This window comes from Phyllopteryx taeniolatus, chromosome 3 (genome assembly GCF_024500385.1).
Source record: "Phyllopteryx taeniolatus isolate TA_2022b chromosome 3, UOR_Ptae_1.2, whole genome shotgun sequence".
Classification (NCBI taxonomy): Eukaryota; Metazoa; Chordata; class Actinopteri; order Syngnathiformes; family Syngnathidae; genus Phyllopteryx; species Phyllopteryx taeniolatus.
This window is the reverse complement of record NC_084504.1, coordinates 19,301,811-19,319,081: the sequence shown is the minus strand read 5'-3', so window position 1 is coordinate 19,319,081 and position 17,271 is coordinate 19,301,811. Positions and strand designations below refer to the sequence as shown.

The following is a 17,271-nucleotide window of genomic DNA, read 5'->3' as shown; positions in this document are numbered from 1 at the left end:
CAGTTGTGCAAAAAGATGCAGAGTCCTGTAGCAATTAGAGCATTTGAAATGACTAATAGAACAATAGTCCGGTGCAATGACCATTGTGCAAAGGGCGCTGAGACTTCAAGAAATGTATGCAGTTTAAAGTGACTAGTAGTGCGGTAATCTGGGACAACGTCGATTGTGCAAATGTTGCAGATGCTACTCAGGCACATGAGTCAACAACAGACAGCAGCGTGGCGAGACTACTACAGTGAGTGCACGAGGGATGTATAGTTGGCCCGACAGAAATGTGACAACAAACTCAAGACAAAAAAAGCATGTTAAATAAATTAAAGGTGAAGAATGTCAAAGTGGTCCTTGCATCCCATTATGTTTTTTTTAGGCAGCCCTTAGAATAAAGGTTTTGGACAAACCTGCTCTAAATTGTCAAACGTGTGAATGTTTGTTTGTCCGGCGAACTGGCTGGCGGACAGTTCAGCTTCCTACGTCCTATGTCAATGTTATATACTATGTATACTATTTCTATATTTATTTTCTATTCCTTTGCCTCTGCTTTGACAGTCATTTGTGAAGGACTACATGATAGCGATCGCCAGACTTCTTCTTGGTCTGGACACGACACCGGGTTCCGGGTATCTGTGCGTTGTACGTACAACTACCACAAACTCCTAAAATGATGATTTATGGGTACCCTGCGGTGACTCTGCTCTCTCCAAACACCTTCAGATGAAGATCACAGAGGAGGACCTGTGGATCAGAACGTACGGCAGACTCTTCCAAAAACTCTGTTCCTCCAGCGCCGAGATCCCCATCGGGATCTACCGCACCGAGTCCCACATGTTCTCCACATCCGAGGCAAGTTGGCTACGATACGATACCCGATTGCTGTTTTTTTTGCTTTGGCTGTCATCCCTTGCAAAAAAGAAAATTAATTTCTGTCCAAAAATATACAAAGTCAACGCAATATTGCTTGCCAAATCCAATACAGTAAATACAACATACTCTGCTCACAAAAAGTTAGGGAAATTTTAAGGTGAACCTAAAATGCACTACACTGCTGTTCGCCATTTGCAAATTTGCATTTTCGCAGTGTTTTTTTTTAGCACCTGCTTCTCTTCTGATGCAGCCACGAACAGCCTGTAACTTTGCTGTTACATTTTGCCTGAATTCCCAATCATTTATTATTTTATGTACGTCAAAAAGGGAGTTCAATTACTTAATACCATTTGTGTGGTGCACATATTTGTTTCCCCATGTGTGATGTGAAGTCACTTTGTGCTAGTGTGTTACTTAGGCTGGTATCCGAGCTAATACTGTTAATGAGTCGCGTGTAGGTGGTTTGTATGCGTTAAAAAAATTTAAATATTGAAAACAGTCATTTATGTAACATGGGCTCATGATTGTGTACATTCTAAAAGAAGTGATGCTTTATGAGCCTCTTCATTTGAAGTGATTTGCCGCCATCTTGTGGCATCTTCATTATAACATTTGCAGGTGAATTTAAATTGATTTTCTCTTAACTTAGACAAACAGAGAGACTGGAAGAGTCACAGAAAGGAATACAAATAGACACCCTTGGAAATGTGCATGGATCAAACACCTGTTGTGAATTTTGCTGTTCAGCTTTGTTAGTGCATGTGCAATGAGTTAAATTAAGTTCCATCCATCCATCCATTTTCTGAGCCACTTCTCCTCACTAGGGTCGCGGGCGTGTTGGAGCCTATTCCAGCTATCATCGGGCAGGAGGCGGGGTACACCCTGAACTGGTTGCCAGCCAATCGCAGGGCACATACAAACAAACAATCATTCGCACTCCCCTTCACACCTACGGGTAATTTAGAGTCTCCAATTAATGCATGTTTTTGGGATGTGGGAGGAAACCGCTGTGCCCAGAGAAAACCCACACAGGCACGGGGAGAACATGCAAACTCCACACAGGCGAGGCCGGGGATTGAACCCGCGTCCCCAGAACTGTGAGGCAGACGCTCTAACCAGTGGCTCACCGTGCCGCTTAAATTAAGTTAACTTGTAAAAGTTATAATGCATTTTAGGTACATGCTGAAATTTCAAGCCCCCTATCCCTAACCTTTTGGGAGTTGTGTATTTATTATTCACAGGTATTGTTTTATTTCATTTCCTTGAATGATTTTGCTTTGCTTTGAATGCACCCATCTTTCCTTTTGTTTGGATGTGTGTTTGTCCTCTTGGTTCAGTGCAAGGACAGTTACGTTCAGGTAAGATTGGCCTGTCAGCCCGTCCCACCCTGCTCGAAGTGTACAAGAAATGCAACATGGCCATTAGCTGGATCCCATAGTAGCGTTCGAAGAGGTTCTTTTCCATCCCAGTCTCAGGTGTCCATCAACGTGGAGCAGGATGAGGAGCACCGCGACCGCAAGGAATCGTGGAAGGAGAAGACAGCGCACCGGAACTCCAGCGCCAGCGAGCAGTCGGAGCACCCGCTGCTGAGGAAGAAGAGCATGCAATGGGCGCGGCGCCTGAGCCGAAAGAACACCAACAAGCCATCCAGCCGGGCCGAGCGCATCTCGCAGCAGCGCCTCAACCTGTACCGCCGCTCCGAGCGCCAGGAGCTGTCCGAGCTGGTCAAGAACCGCATGAAGCACCTGGGCCTGCCCACCGTTGGATACGGTCAGTGAAACCACCGCTTGCACTGTAGGAATACTTCACGTTATTTGATCTAATGTCGTTCGTTCTGCAAACATGCACTATTTACTGCATGGTGTTGATTTTGTTTCCGACTACTAAATTATTCACCATTTCATCATAATTCTCAATCAGGAAAATGCACAGATTTTCTTACCAGATTGGAGTTTTAGTTCGGGAGAAAACTGAGTTTGATCTCAGAGGGTGGAGTCAAAACAGCTCAAATTGAAGGAAATTATTGATATTGTGAGGTTGAGTCTGTAAATAGGAATCCAGAGAAAACTTAAAAAGTCTCATATTTGACTTTACAAAATGAAAGCTTTCATTTGAAATTATTCTCAATAATCAAAAATATAATATCAACGGTAGTCCTTGGGATGTTTACTTACCCAATTGAGTATTAGAGGCCTGTCAGGGTAATGCATTCATTTAGAGAGAGGCCTTTATTTGTACAAGCTAGTTAAATTAACATAATATGAAATAATATAATATTTTTATTTTCCCCACAAATAAATTAGGATAATAGAATAATAATAGGGCCAGGATGGTGACGACTGGGTAGCGCTTCTGCACATATTTCTGAAGTTCAGCGCTTTAATCTGGGCCTTCCTGTGTGGAGTTTGCATGTTCTCCCCATACTTGCATGGGTTTTCTCTGAAATAAAAAGAATGCTTGTTAGGTGCACTGAATAATCTAATTTGCCCATAGATGTGAATGTGAAAGTGAATGGTTGTCTATATGTGCCCTGCCATTGGCTGGCGAACCAGTCCAGAGTGTATGCTGCCTCTTGCCAAAGTCAGATGGGATAGGCTCAAGCCCACCCGCAACCCTCGTAAGGACAACCGCTATAGAAAATGGATGCAGTATTGCAAAATGTCCTAAAATACAGTAATCCCTCAATTATCGTGGGGGTTACGTTCCAAACCACCCCCTGCAGGCAGACAAAATCTGCAAAGTAGCAACCAAGAATTTATGGTTTTATTTATATATTAAGTTTCATGCATACTCTTCATTATCAATAAATAATACAGTATATCCATTTGAGGTGCAGGTAATATTTTATATATCCCCTTGGAATCACCGTCTACACATTCTTCCCCATAGTAAATATGACTGTGAATGTGGACATATGAGAATTTACTATTGGCTGGCAATTTCCTGCCTTAAAGTTTTTAGCCCCTGTGGTGTACAGTGACGGTGTCAGCTGAGGCTACCGGCAGGTGTGATGAGAATGTGATTTTGACTTTATTTTAGTAAAGAAATTGAAAGCGCACCAGCGGCTGTTTACCATACTCCCCTGTCTATACCACCTGTTATGGATTACCATTCTTTCTAACTAGCAGTGCTATGCTAATTTCAATTGGCTCACAATGTTTACTTTACCTGACATGTGCAGTTCAGTAACTTTACTGTACTGTACAATAAAAATAATCTGTGATGGACTGAACCTGCACGAAGTGGAACGCGATATAGCAAGGGACGACCGTATTGTGATATAACACTGAGCCCAGATCACCTGCACCTAGCTGTCAAATTTAGTGAAGGAGAGGTCTTAAATTTAATGGAAGTTGCCTTTAAAAAAAAAAGTATTAAATGTTGCTTCCTTAAGATACACAGTAAAACTGACAGAGTAAACTGCTTACTGTATGTTGAGTAACTCATCTCATTTAGATTTGTCACATCAGGAGCTATGGAAATCCTATTACACCCTAAAGTAAAAAAGCCACTGAAGCAGGAACATACGTATTAATTAATTATTAATAAACGTGGTGAAGAGTAAACGTTGGCTCCACCCACAGTAGCATTAACCAATATCCTTATTTTTGTCTATTTTCAATGAACTCCAATCTGTATTTGTGTCATTTGTCTCACCTCATGACCTTTTGGGACATGCCGCCACGTGTCTTCATGGTACACAACACGCAGATGGTCATTATACGCATCAACATTAAGCCCATGCAGTCCCGCATCAATCCTATCAACCACCATTTACTACAAAAAAAAAAAAAAACGTATGCAGTCATATGCCACACATCATCAAGATCATGCCTACTCAGGGTTTCCACGGGTCCATCCAGGTTGAAGTGAGGAGAGGAGCTTCATTTAGTCAGGCCAAAAACTAGTCATAAAGAAAAAACAGTGCTTTGCCACTATCCTGTGGGTATCTGTTAGTCACAGTTTTCACTTTTCTCGGCAGAGCTTAGTCCTCATCACCAATAGCAAGGCAACACTGTATTACATGCCATAAGATTGACATTTGCTGTACATATTAAATGATAACGAACTCGAGAGGCATACATTTATTGCCATTTACGCGAATGGGGGAAAAAAACTTTTAGCAAACCAAAATTATTCTACTAATTATAACCTTTTTATCAACAGAATAATTTACAATAAAAGCCAATAAAAACTAACCAGGTTAATTTAAAGTAACCAAGACACCTAAAAATATTAAGTATTAAATAAGTATGAAATAAAAATATTGTCTGTATTTTTATTTATTGTTACATTTTTTTGAACAAAATCTTATAAAATGTTAATGAAAACTATTTTTAACACAAGTCTTTAAACTGATTTGCGGTAAGTAGGTTACTAGGTTATAAACTTAAAATAATATGTGAGTCAAGGCAGGTGAGCGAATACTTTTGTCAATATAGTCACTTTGATCCAGGGCATGTTTAATTATCCAAAAGTGTCAGAAACTGAGAAATCATGTCATTAACTCCATTAATAACAATTTCATTGCAAATATGTGAACGTAACCATTTTTTTAACGTAAGAAATTTCATATGGGTCAATTTGACGCGCAAATAACACATTTGAGAACTAACCTCGTATGTAGAATAAATGGTTCATAGTTGCTGTTACCTGCAGAAACCCTGCAACATGTGAATGCATCACGCCTCTCTATTCACTTGACCTCTGCTGCATCCATTTTCACTTGTTGTCAAGTCATGCTTCCAAAACAAAAAGAAGGTTGGAAAAAAGAAAAGAAAAGAAAAGAAAAAGAAAAAACAGAAACATGGTCCAGATGTATTGCGCTGGCTGAATCTTGTGTACTGTGTCAATCACACTGCTTCCAGGGACAAGCCCAAACGCTCCAGACCTTCTGAGTGAGCATCGACGACAGATGATTCATTTGGAAGTGATTCTGTGCACACTAACGCATGGCTTCTTCTCACTTATTTTTTTCTTGCATCTTCTCACCTTTTGAACATTTCTTTTGATCAAAGTGCAAATGCATTCGCTGCCTGCCTGATTTTTCTTTCTATTTCCTCTCCTCCTCCTTCTCTTTCTCTCTGATTCTTCTCTCCCCCCCCCCCCCCCCCCCCTTTTGGCTTGTAGAGGATGTTTCTAATCTCACTGCAAGCGATGTCATGAATCGAGTAAATCTAGGATATTTGCAAGGTAATGTGTGTGTGTGTGTTGTGTGTGTGCGCGCGCGCATTTGTCCAACTGGTGTGTGCAGTGTGTGAGTGGTGACATGTGGGCGAAAGGAGCCTCCTCCTTTCACCAGCATCCTCCTTTCTACGAGATGTGTGTGTTTCACCTTCACACAGTGTGGTGAAGTTAACCGTGAATACCGTTGCTCAGAGTTGCAGGACATATCAGAGCAGCCGTATACAGACGGGACCCGGCCGTCAGGTTAGCGGGTCCATCCACTCTATTGTACTGCATGTGTGAGAGTGTACGTGTGGGTTTGTGTGTCCAGTGAGGATGAGTGTTTAAAAATGAGGGACCAGCAGGGACATGGTTACAGGGTCACACTACTGAAAGGCTCTCACATGAACCACCAAAATGCTTTCATACACTGCTGAAAGGCTCACATGCACACTGCAGGTTTTTTTTGTTTTTTTTTCCCACTGGCACACACTACCAATACACTCTCCACTCACAGTACTGACTTTTTTTTTTTTTTTTTTTTTTTTTTTTGCTGGGACACACCTGGAAAACTCAAATCCACTTCTGAATCGCTCTCACAAATACTGAAAATGTTTTTCACTCAGACTCACTGTTGAATTTTTTTTTAAAACACCCTCGCACTAACCTGTAATGCTCTCATACACGACTGATTTAAAAAAATATATATATTTTTTTTTTAACCAGACATGCTACTGAAACACTCTCACACTTACTACTGCAACATTCTAGACAATACATTTTTTTTACACTGACGCACACACTAGTAAAATGTTCTCACACACAATACTGACATCTTTTTGCTGGCACACACTACTGAAATGCTCTCACATGCACTACAGAATTTTTGTTATGCTCACATACACTCTCACACATACTACTGGACATTTTTTCGCTCACATACACACACACACACACAAACACACGTTACCAAAAAGCCATGACACACTTTACTGAAAAACTCACACACACACTCCTATTCTTTTTTTCACTCACGTTAACTACTAAAACACTTCTGTTACTGAGTTTGTTGTCTCTCAAACACACTACTGAAACAGTCTCAGTCACTACAGAAACACTTATCACTCACTACTGAAAAAATGCTTGCAGTACACAGACTACTAAAATGTTCTGACACTACTACAGTAAAATCGTCTCACAGTGTTCTCACATATGCAAATGACTTTTTCGCTGACACACTACTGATAAGCCCTCAAATACATATACACTCACACGCTCTTACAGCCACTACTGAAATGCTCTCACACATACTACTTTTAAAAACATTTTGTTCAGATGCACTACTAAAACACTCTCACACCCATTTTTTTTTTCCTCACTCACATTACTAAAACATGCACACTAATGAAACACTCACATGTTTTACACTGACACACACTTCTGAAATGCTCTCACATGCACTACTGGAAGAAAATTTGCTCACGCACGCACAATTTTTATTTTTTTACTCACACACATTGATATTCTCTCTCAAATACCACTGAAACACATCACACACATAATATGGAATTGCCCTCCTAATATACTAAAAAAAAACATGTTTCAGTAGTGCGTGTGAAAGCGGTGGTGTGTTGGATAACTAATCCTGACATGTCCTTGACTGCTCCTCATAGTTAGATCAGCAACCAGTCTCTCGCTCTCCTGTCACTCTCTCGTTTTCTCTCTCTCTCTCTCTCTCTCTGGCCTTCTCTGCATCGTGCACACGTAAGTGAGGTGGCATCCCAAAAAAAAGAAAAGAAAAAGCTGGAGTCCCGCAGGGCGTCTGTTTGGCTTCTCGACAGGAGCAGAACGCATGATTGTCTGTGAATGGAGGCGCCCATCTTGGATCTCTCTCTCTCACACACACACACACACACACACACACACTGACCGCAGACATACATCACTTACACGTCATACAGCTTGCAATGTAGTCAATGTACCATCCTTCTATTTTCTATAGCACTTGTCCTCGTTAGGGTCACAGGTGAGCTGGAGCCTGTCCCAGCTGACTTCGGGCAAGAGGGTGGGTAAAACAATCCTTTGAACAATTATACAGTATATGTTATGACTATTTTGAAAAAGGTGCGGTCATAGCTTTCCGTTAAAGGTGATGAATCCAATATTTTAGGATTTTTGGGTGGTCCTCTATCCTACTAGAATAGATCCGCCACTGCAGCGAGCAACAGCCAAATCCCATCTCCTTATTCAGAACCAAAACAAGAGTGACCTGTATTAAGTTGACACATTTTAACTGGAAAAGAAAAAGAGTTTCTGAGATACGAGCTGCTGCTCAGATGACACGAGATGTTGTTCGGATCATATATTTTTTTGGGGGGGTTTGACTTGCAAGTAAAAAGTCAAGATTCGATCACTATATGGAAAATACACTCAACTCACCTCACAACAAGCAGCAGTTGGACAGGTACTGAACAATTTCAATCTCTTTAAATTATATTATTAACTTATTAATAAGTTTACTGTCACACTAAACATAAAACAAGGAGAGTTAGACATTGTGCGTTTAAAACAACCACACAACTTTGCATTTTGCTAGCTTAATGCTAACAGACAATGCAAAACAACATACGAATACCATCGACAGTCGCTATGTTACAACCAGGGCTTGACAGGGCTTAACACCTGCCAAATGCGGGTGGGGCTGGTCGGGAAAAATTTATGTCAGCAATCCGCACCGCCCACCCCCACATTGACAAATGTATTTCAATTGGGAAAAAGTTTGATTAGCACCCCTGGGAATAAATATTGAGTTGTGGCTTGTTAAAATGCTGAGTAGCTAGCTAGTAACTAGTAACTGGTGACCAAAGAAGTTACTGTCAAGCCCTGGTTATAATTCTTTAAAGGCGGCCGCACACCGAGCGATAGGGCCGAACCCGACTAAAGTGTCGCGCAATGTGCATAGTTTGGCAACTGTCTTCACGAGTGGCCGATCAGTCGGTCACTGTTTTTGCCGCAATACAAAATTTTAATCGCCGGCGCACCCCATCGCAACGTCGCAGCTTACAGTCAATCAAAATCCACACAAGCTTTCCCATTTTTTCATGCAAGCGACACACCGACCCAAGCCAAATAACTGCCGTTTATAAAGCATCAAATATTGGGTTTTACATCAATACTTAACTATATTCATAATTTATAATGTGTCTGTGGACGAAAAAGCGAAGCTTGTGAAACAAAATGGGTATGTTCAAATAAATAGAGTCAGCGAGACTCCTTTCAAATATCCTATGTAATAAATATCCTATTTAAATGTTTTATAAAGTAAATATTCTAGAGTGCTATTTTCTTTAAAAACAACACATTACAAAAAAAAATACTGGCTTTTTTTTGGGGAGGCTGGAACAGATAAATTTCATTTCCATTCAATTCAGTGGGGAAAGATGATTTGAGATGCAAGTGTTTTGAGTTAAGAGCGGGGTCATGGAACAAATGAAACCTGTATTTTAAGGCATGACTGTATTAGTAGTTGTCGCCAGGGGGGTCGCACTCATCGGACCTGTGGGTGTCACTTTATGACACCCACACTTTTCAGCGACGCACACGATTTTGGGGTCGGAATTTGGGTCCTTTTTTTTATTTGACTCAAATGTAGAAGTTCCAGTGCAGTATATTTTACAAATGTACCTAATGTTGTGGCTGGTGGCGCGTGTCAGTCTCAGTAAGGTGAAACACTCGTGTCCAAGACGGACGGCGTCTTCCACGCTTGCACTCAAGATGCGTTCTGCTCCGCTAGCTTGTGGTTTGAGCCGCTCTACACGTTTGGTTCAGTCTTGACGGATGCTGGAGCATGTCCTCTCCATGTGCGTGCGTGCGAGCGTGTGTTTGTGTCGGTCGTGGGTCTGAGTGTCTGTCGGCATGGCAACCTCCTGCCTCACCAGCTGGAGTCGGGTCCAGCGTGGAATAAAGATGATGATGATGGTGATGATGTGCGGCTACAGATGCTATCTGCATGTTTGAAGCTGCGCATGCGCCTCTGGTACCCTCTCCCCCATCCCCTCCCCTCCAATCCGCGTAACAGTGTCCGTCAGTAACGCTTGGCCCTTTTCTCCCTCCTGGCCCCTCAATCCCCTCCCCCTTTTTCTTTGTTAAGAGCCACACGCAGGTGGGTTGTCATGGAGACACGTGGAACCCACTTGACACATGTCAAAATGGCAAAACTCCTTCCACTCCAGTAAAGCAATTAAAAAACATGCACAATTTTCATACTGTGTAAGAATAAGCCCAATACAAAATTAATACAATGCAATAAACCTGTTGGAAAAATGAATAATACATCTTTAGGAAATTAATAGAAATTAATTCGTCATAGAATTTTACATAATCGAGGCAAAAGGCCGTCTTTCCCAATTCCGAATGGCCTGACCGACTGTAAACATACATCGGAAAATGATATCTATAATTTTCTTACATGCTGTAATTTTCTGCTCTAATATTAATAAAAGTACTTAAAATAAATAACAAATACTTAAAATATGTTGAATTTTTTTGTGATACTGTAAAGTATAACAATTCTTAGAGAATATTCCTTAGATGTCAATGGCAGAGCATTAACTCACTATGTTGGCACGCGGATTTCTTTCCTGTCGTGTGACTGGTTGCAAATGAGCAGTACCGTTGTCGTGAGGGGACAAGGCCGGGGCAAAGGGCCCCCCTCCGGAGCCACGCTGAAATCTCTCCCGGGTGTCTCTTCACAGACGAGATGAACGACCACCAGAACACGCTGTCCTACGTCCTCATCAACCCTCCTCCGGACACCATGCTGGAGCTCAACGACATCGTGTAAGAAAGCAACAAGTGCTTTTGACTTTTACACTTCATTTGGGTGAAAGGATGATGTCTTGCTTTGACTTGGTATTGCTGTTTGTTCACTGATGTTCTTGAACAAACCTCTGACATTAGGTTACGTACAGGTTGGCTATTAATTAGCAGTGGTAGGAAGTAACAAAGTATAAATACCGTAATTGCTCATGTATAATGCGCACCCATGTATAATACGCACCCCCCAAAGTTGCCCTCAAAATTCGGAAAAACCCTTCTACCTATGTATAATGCATTTTTACAATGCATGATTTTGCTTCTACACATATGATCAAAACATTAAGTATTATCGGTATTTTGTTAGTTTTTTTCAGACTTATTCTGAATGTAAGCACTTTATTTGAATGGTTTTTTTTCATTTATTGATGCTAATCTATGTAACTTAAAAGTTAAATATAACTGAATGTAGTGGATAAAAAAAAGTTAGAGCCACTGTACATTTCAGCAAAGTTCAAACATTTAGTTTTGCCAATTCTTTCGCGTCCTATTAGAGGAAGCCTGTGTACCATACTTTGAGAATCACTGCTACATTAGAGACTATAGATTGATGCATGTTTTGTGGTGACTCATCAAATTTGGCTGCCATGTAAGTGAGGAAAACCTAAAAATTCTTACAATTACGCGTCATCCTTCTGTCTGCTATACATGGTTCAAATTTGGTCACGATCAGAAAAAAAATTGTTTTGAAGGACAAAAGGTCTCAGGAAGTCGACCACAATGGTTGATTTTTGAGTTTTTTTTTTTTCTTTTTGTAATCATATAATGTATGTCTTTGGGGGCTGAATTTCCCCCAAAAATTAGCGGTTCCACTTTCACCAGGATAAACACTTGTCCCGCAGCACTTTGGACTAGTAGTTAGCACATCTGCCTCACAGTTCAGAGGTTCTGGGTTTGAATCTCAGCTCAGTGTGTCTTCATTTAGCTTTATGAACCCATGCCAAACTGCTTTCTTTCAGGTACATCATCCGGTCTGACCCGCTGGCGCACATGCCCGAGGAGTCCCAAGTGGCTCAGAGTCTGAGCACTCGGAACCAGACGCACTTTGTCACAGAAACCAGAGATGAGACGCACCTATAAGCCCCCCGACAAACACACACAAAGCAGCCTGACGTTTGCTGTGCGTTTCCACTGAGCCGCCGCTGCGAGAGGATGCATGAAGAGTGCCTCATCATCGTCACGCGTCAATAACACACCTCACATAGCTGACTAACACTGGAGGATAGCAGCGGTGGGCAACCGAGGGCTTGTGGGAAATGGGTACGGCATTTAATCTGGCCCACCGTGCTATTATTAAAAACAAGTAAAACCTCAGCGGAACTGTTATAAAATGTTCCTTACATACAATAACTCACAAAAAGTTAGGGATATTGGACTTTCTTCAATTTTAGGATGAACCTAAAATGCACTAGTGATATCTTGACCTATGAGTTCAATTTTTTCTGTGACCATGCTCGTAACTGAAATACAGTGGTGCCTTGAGATAAGAGTTCCCTGACTGAGTTAGGAGTTTTTCGAGATACAACAACACAAGCAGCAGTTTGGCAGATAGTGAACAATTCTTCTTCAAGACTTCAAACTTTTTAATCCACTCCCAATTGAGGTATACTGTCAAACTAAACAAAGAAAATTACATTACCTGTATTTAAAGCAACCACCTGAAACTGTGAAGCAAGACACAGAGATAACAATACTCACATGCATGTATTCTTTATCCTCTGCGAAGAACATCTATTGCTGCAACTTTCTGAGGTGCTGAGACCGTCTCCATGTACAGTATATTGGTATGTCTGTATTATACTGTACCCTTGTAGCCAAGGAATGCACACCATAAGGAGCGGCACAATGTCCATTGAATTGAAGCAAAACAGTCAAAAAAACTGTTCAAATTTATTTACATTCTATTGTTGCTGTGTTTTGGGGAGGCTGGAAAAAAATAATGGCATTTTCATTCATTTCAATGGAGAAAGGTGATTTGAGATAAGAGTGAGTTAAATTATGAACTTGGTCACTGAACAAATTAAACGATTTCCGATGACTTCAAGCTTTGATTCAATGGGTCTCATCCACTTCTTCTGAGCACTCCCTTTTCTTTGGGCCCAGGTATTGAAAAAAGACATCTGGTAAAGTACCTGTACAAAACAAACGGAAAATGCGAGCACAGAAAACAACATCTCTCTTCTGTCACTGGCGGTAACTGTGCGAACTGATGGCGGCCCGATGTTGAACTTTTCTGCCACCGCCGAGTGGCGGAATGTCTAAAGTGCAATTTTGCTGGCAACACAAAAGTTTGAAGATGGTCAAATCACCTGTAAAGGTTACAGTTAATACAGTTTATCGTAAAATTTTCCCCAAAAGCCCAATATTGCTGACATGAAGTTAAATGTCAGCATTATATAATAGATTTAGAGTGCACACGCACACTTTGTGGCCTTGTGTTTGTGGGGCAGCCGACATTTTAATTCACAAGATCGCAACACTCATGTGGTTCCTACGAATCTTTGTATTAGAACTCCTTGTATTACATTGCTTAGTAGTAAACATTTTCATTTAGGAGCACAAGCGTCTTACACCTCCTCTCTGTAGGGGGCGCAATTGACTGTCAAAAAAGTGGTCATCATGGCAGGGTGGTGGGCTGTCCCCATGACTTGGTTAAATGGTGACTGAGCGGTCACCTTGGCAACAACCCGCTGTATCGGACCCCCGACGGGAGCGGCGTTGAATCACTGGAAATGTTTACGGGACTCTCTCAGCGCCCCCGCTGGCGATCAGAATGCACACACGTCTGAGGGAAAGACTTTTTACTAAGTGGCGCTTATCAGCCATCGTGTGTGTGTGTGTGTGTTTTTTTTAAGTGTTTCTAAACATATTTTTTGCTCTGCTGAGAACGGTATTATGTTTCTTTTTAAGTGTCCTCAAATGATCTGCTGTTTGTGCCATTATTTATAAATGTAAATACTTTTTTGTACACTATGTGCCATTTGTCATGCAGTTTTGGGGATATCAGAGCCTGGCCAACTTTTTGGCATCATTTTTTTTCTTATCATACATGACATGTCAGTCATAAACATTGGAAAGTGCCAGTTTTAGAAGCTTTATGATGTGACTCTTAGTACAGGTTACGCTATTAATGCCAAGTTTCTCTGAACAGGATCAGTTTTGGAAAACACTGAACTCTTCGAGCAGGCGCTCGCGCAGAGCCAGGGAGAGTATCCGGAGGGGCTGCACTGGAGCTCGACATCAACAAAAGCTCCATTCAGCAGATGAGATCAAACTTTACATAGACTGACTTCAGGTTGATTGCAGGCTTCAAGCAGAATATGGTGACCAACAACTTTCCCATGCTTTGCGCAAACGCCTGCTCTAAGAGTTTTGAGTTTGAATCCGTGGTGATAGTAGCACCGCTTTCTGCTGCGGGGTTTGTAAACAACAGATGCTGTTTCAAGAAACTCGCCATACAGTAGAGAGCGCAAATGACGCTACACGCTGGAGCAGTGCGAAGGCCGTAAAGCTTCTCAAACTGGAGCTGAACTGCAGTCGGGGATAGGAAAATTTCTGGCTTTTGAGGTTCCACCATAATTAAAAAAAAAAAAAAAAAAAAAAAAGTCAAACATATTTATCAGTCTTAAACACAAATCCCAAAATTGCTGTTTATTTCCCCTGGTAAAACACCCATGTAGCTTGTTCGTTTGCAGATCCAGCCTGCCATTCGTGTGACTTGTAAATGTCAAATGTTTAAAAGAAAATTGTCCGCCTTGTCTTTGCATTAATCTTGCCTGTCAAAAATACCAGTGTTGTTAGTCCGGTCAGGCTCTTAATTCCTTTATTCAACTTGAATTATGACTGACTGAGGACATAAGGTTTGTTTATTTATCGTGATGATCCACTCTCAAGGTCTCAGATATGATTGTTTCCTTCATCGGTGTACATAACTTTATATGTGCGCTCGTTTCCCCTACAATGAGAGGCGAAAGACGACTATTTTTGCACTAAAAGAATATTTACGGCATGACCCTTTAAACTCCAAACTCATCAGTACCGTTGTTCTTCGGGAACATTTCGCACGTTTTGCTTTCATCGCAGGCAAATGTGAACACCAAACACACTTGATTTGTATTTTTTTTTTTTTTTTTTGTATTTTAAAAAAGGCCCAACTTTATCATTGGGCCCTTTTAAGTTGAGGTAGCCGAGGAGTTGAAATCCTCCAAACATTCCACGGTGGTCCACATCACATGTACTTTTCTCCACTGTCAAAGGGCATGTTCAAGGGATTTTAAACAAACAGCATGTTGTTTTTTTTAATATACAAGCTTGCCAAGAACAAAATAAGTGTACCCATTAGCCAATGTCAAATCTGCCATTTGATACGCAGTCTTTCTTGAAATGGAAATGGAACATGCATGTTGTTTACGTGTCAGCAGCCTGCGTGTCATGTCTGCCACGTTTGTGTTCAACCACATCCATTTTGTACTATTTTTCCTATAATGGGAAGGTCAACTTTGAAGGTGAACAACAAATAAAAGCTGCATGCAGCCGTGTCCAATCGAGACGTTTTTATTTCACACACAAATTCACCATTCAAATTGGTCATTCCTTTAGTTGTCTCTCGTGTCACATTGTTTAAGGAGCACATTTTAAGAAACGTTCTAAACAAGTAGTATGGTGTACTAATGGTTAACACGTCTGCCTCACAGTTCTGAGGTTCAGTGTTCAAATCGCAGCTCTGGCTTTCTGTGTTCTGTGAAAGAATTACTGAATTTAATGTTCAAACACTGCACAAAGTTACAGTATTTTAAACCTTTTTTTTTTTAACCCAGTGCAGTGCATTTGTTAACAGAGTTGAGTTGCATTTAATCTTGACAAATATTTTGCTTTTAAACATTAGGTACAATTAACTTCAATGTGAAATACATTTGAATTGAATCATATTTAGGTGTTTTTTTTGTATTTTCCAACGTTCAAGCACAGTGTTAATGGTCAAACTGTGCATATTTACTACTCTGCTAATGTATTTTAATGTCAAACATTATGGTGAAGTATTTTTTGGTTGTGGTACTTTGTGTACAAAGTTTGCGCACCACTGTGGTAGATTAAATAGTGGTTGTAATTTAAAGCAGACTACAGACTAATCAAAATTATGCTTTTTTTTTTTCTTCCATGGTTTAAAACAGTTCCCAGGTGTGTTAATAACGTGTTATTGCATGCCGTTCGGGGGACTGTTGAGAACCGGGAACCCCCAGTTCTTAGAAGACTGAAACTAGGCCTGTAACATCACACCAAAGATCTCAATTTCTGAGCAACACTTTGATTCAGGGTTATTCTGTTAGTGCTAGCCATGTTTCCTCCTCTAGTTGAACTAGCAGTAGTGGTAGTCGCAGTTTTGCTAACTCTGATCAGATGACCATCACTGAATTAAAGCAGTCACATGCTCAGCTTCGAGCGTCAATGAATAATTTCACCAACCTGTATTGAGGCCAACAAAGTGTTGCACCTCACACGAGCAGTGCCAAAGGTTCTGGTCCAGTCTGAGCTTCGTGGACCTGAGCGACACCAAGAGTTGAGGAGGGAGTCGAGCAACCCTGTTTCCAGAAAGGTCCCACTGGGTCAGGTTGGGATGAACCCTTGTGATCTTGTTCTCAGATTGAGTTTAAATCATTTACATAAAAACCTACACCCACGCAGTTTCTCTGCCAGGACTTACGGACAAAGAGCCAGAGCTCCTTTCAAGCAATTGTCAGAGCTAAAAGGTAAGCAAGAGCCGCACTGAGATTTGTTGGATTCATAGATTAGAGTTCGACTGCTGAAGTTGTTTGGGTTTGAAGTGTCCGCTTCGCCACATACACACAGTGTAGTGTATGAAGTGCTGCCTCCACGAGTGAAATTTTGTTATTTTCTTTATGGGCTCTCACACACTTTAGGCTACGTTTCCGTAAGTAGAAGCCTCTCGAGCCCAGGCTCCACCATTGCTCAGCCTGTTAAACTGGCGAATTTCAGCAAGACAACCAATGGGGTGTAAAGTGTAATTGTGGGGTGGGGGGAATGCATGTCTCCTTTAAAGTTAATTGTAAACTTTTGGATTATGATGTAATGATGTAAACTAGTATATAGAAAATGTGGATGCTGAAATGAAATAGTTGGTAAAGGACAATAAAGTCCTGGTTGATAGCAAATCCTCGATACTGCGGAAATACTGTGCTACTACTAAGAATAACTTGGATTTATATAGCAACTTTCAGGGAACCCAAAGACGTACGCTTAATAATAACTCATGGGGGGGATTAAACTTACCTTTCGTGGCAGATCAAATGCAGGTCAACTATCTGGGTGGATGTTATCAGGTGTGAAATAGAAACGCAGCTGCCCTGTCTG

At 41.1% G+C, this 17,271-nt stretch overlaps 1 protein-coding gene across 19 annotated transcripts in view; it reads left to right on the top strand.

The window, feature by feature from the left end:
• LOC133475049 (potassium channel subfamily T member 1-like) overlaps positions 1-15,440 on the top strand; it is an 80,969-nt gene extending 65,529 nt beyond the window's left edge. For 8 of the 19 annotated variants that reach the window (XM_061767362.1, XM_061767363.1, XM_061767366.1 and 5 more), the window contains 7 exons: positions 547-630; positions 712-840; positions 2,199-2,631; positions 5,992-6,054; positions 6,241-6,291; positions 10,782-10,866; positions 11,862-15,440. In XM_061767362.1, coding sequence (XP_061623346.1) covers positions 547-630; positions 712-840; positions 2,199-2,631; positions 5,992-6,054; positions 6,241-6,291; positions 10,782-10,866; positions 11,862-11,982 — 966 coding nt within the window. In that variant the 3' untranslated portion in view covers positions 11,983-15,440. The remainder of the gene's footprint in view (positions 1-546; positions 631-711; positions 841-2,198; positions 2,632-5,991; positions 6,055-6,240; positions 6,292-10,781; positions 10,867-11,861) is intronic. The other 11 variants (XM_061767372.1, XM_061767374.1, XM_061767365.1 and 8 more) reach the window with 6 other exon arrangements.
• The last annotated feature ends 1,831 nt before the right edge of the window (positions 15,441-17,271 follow it).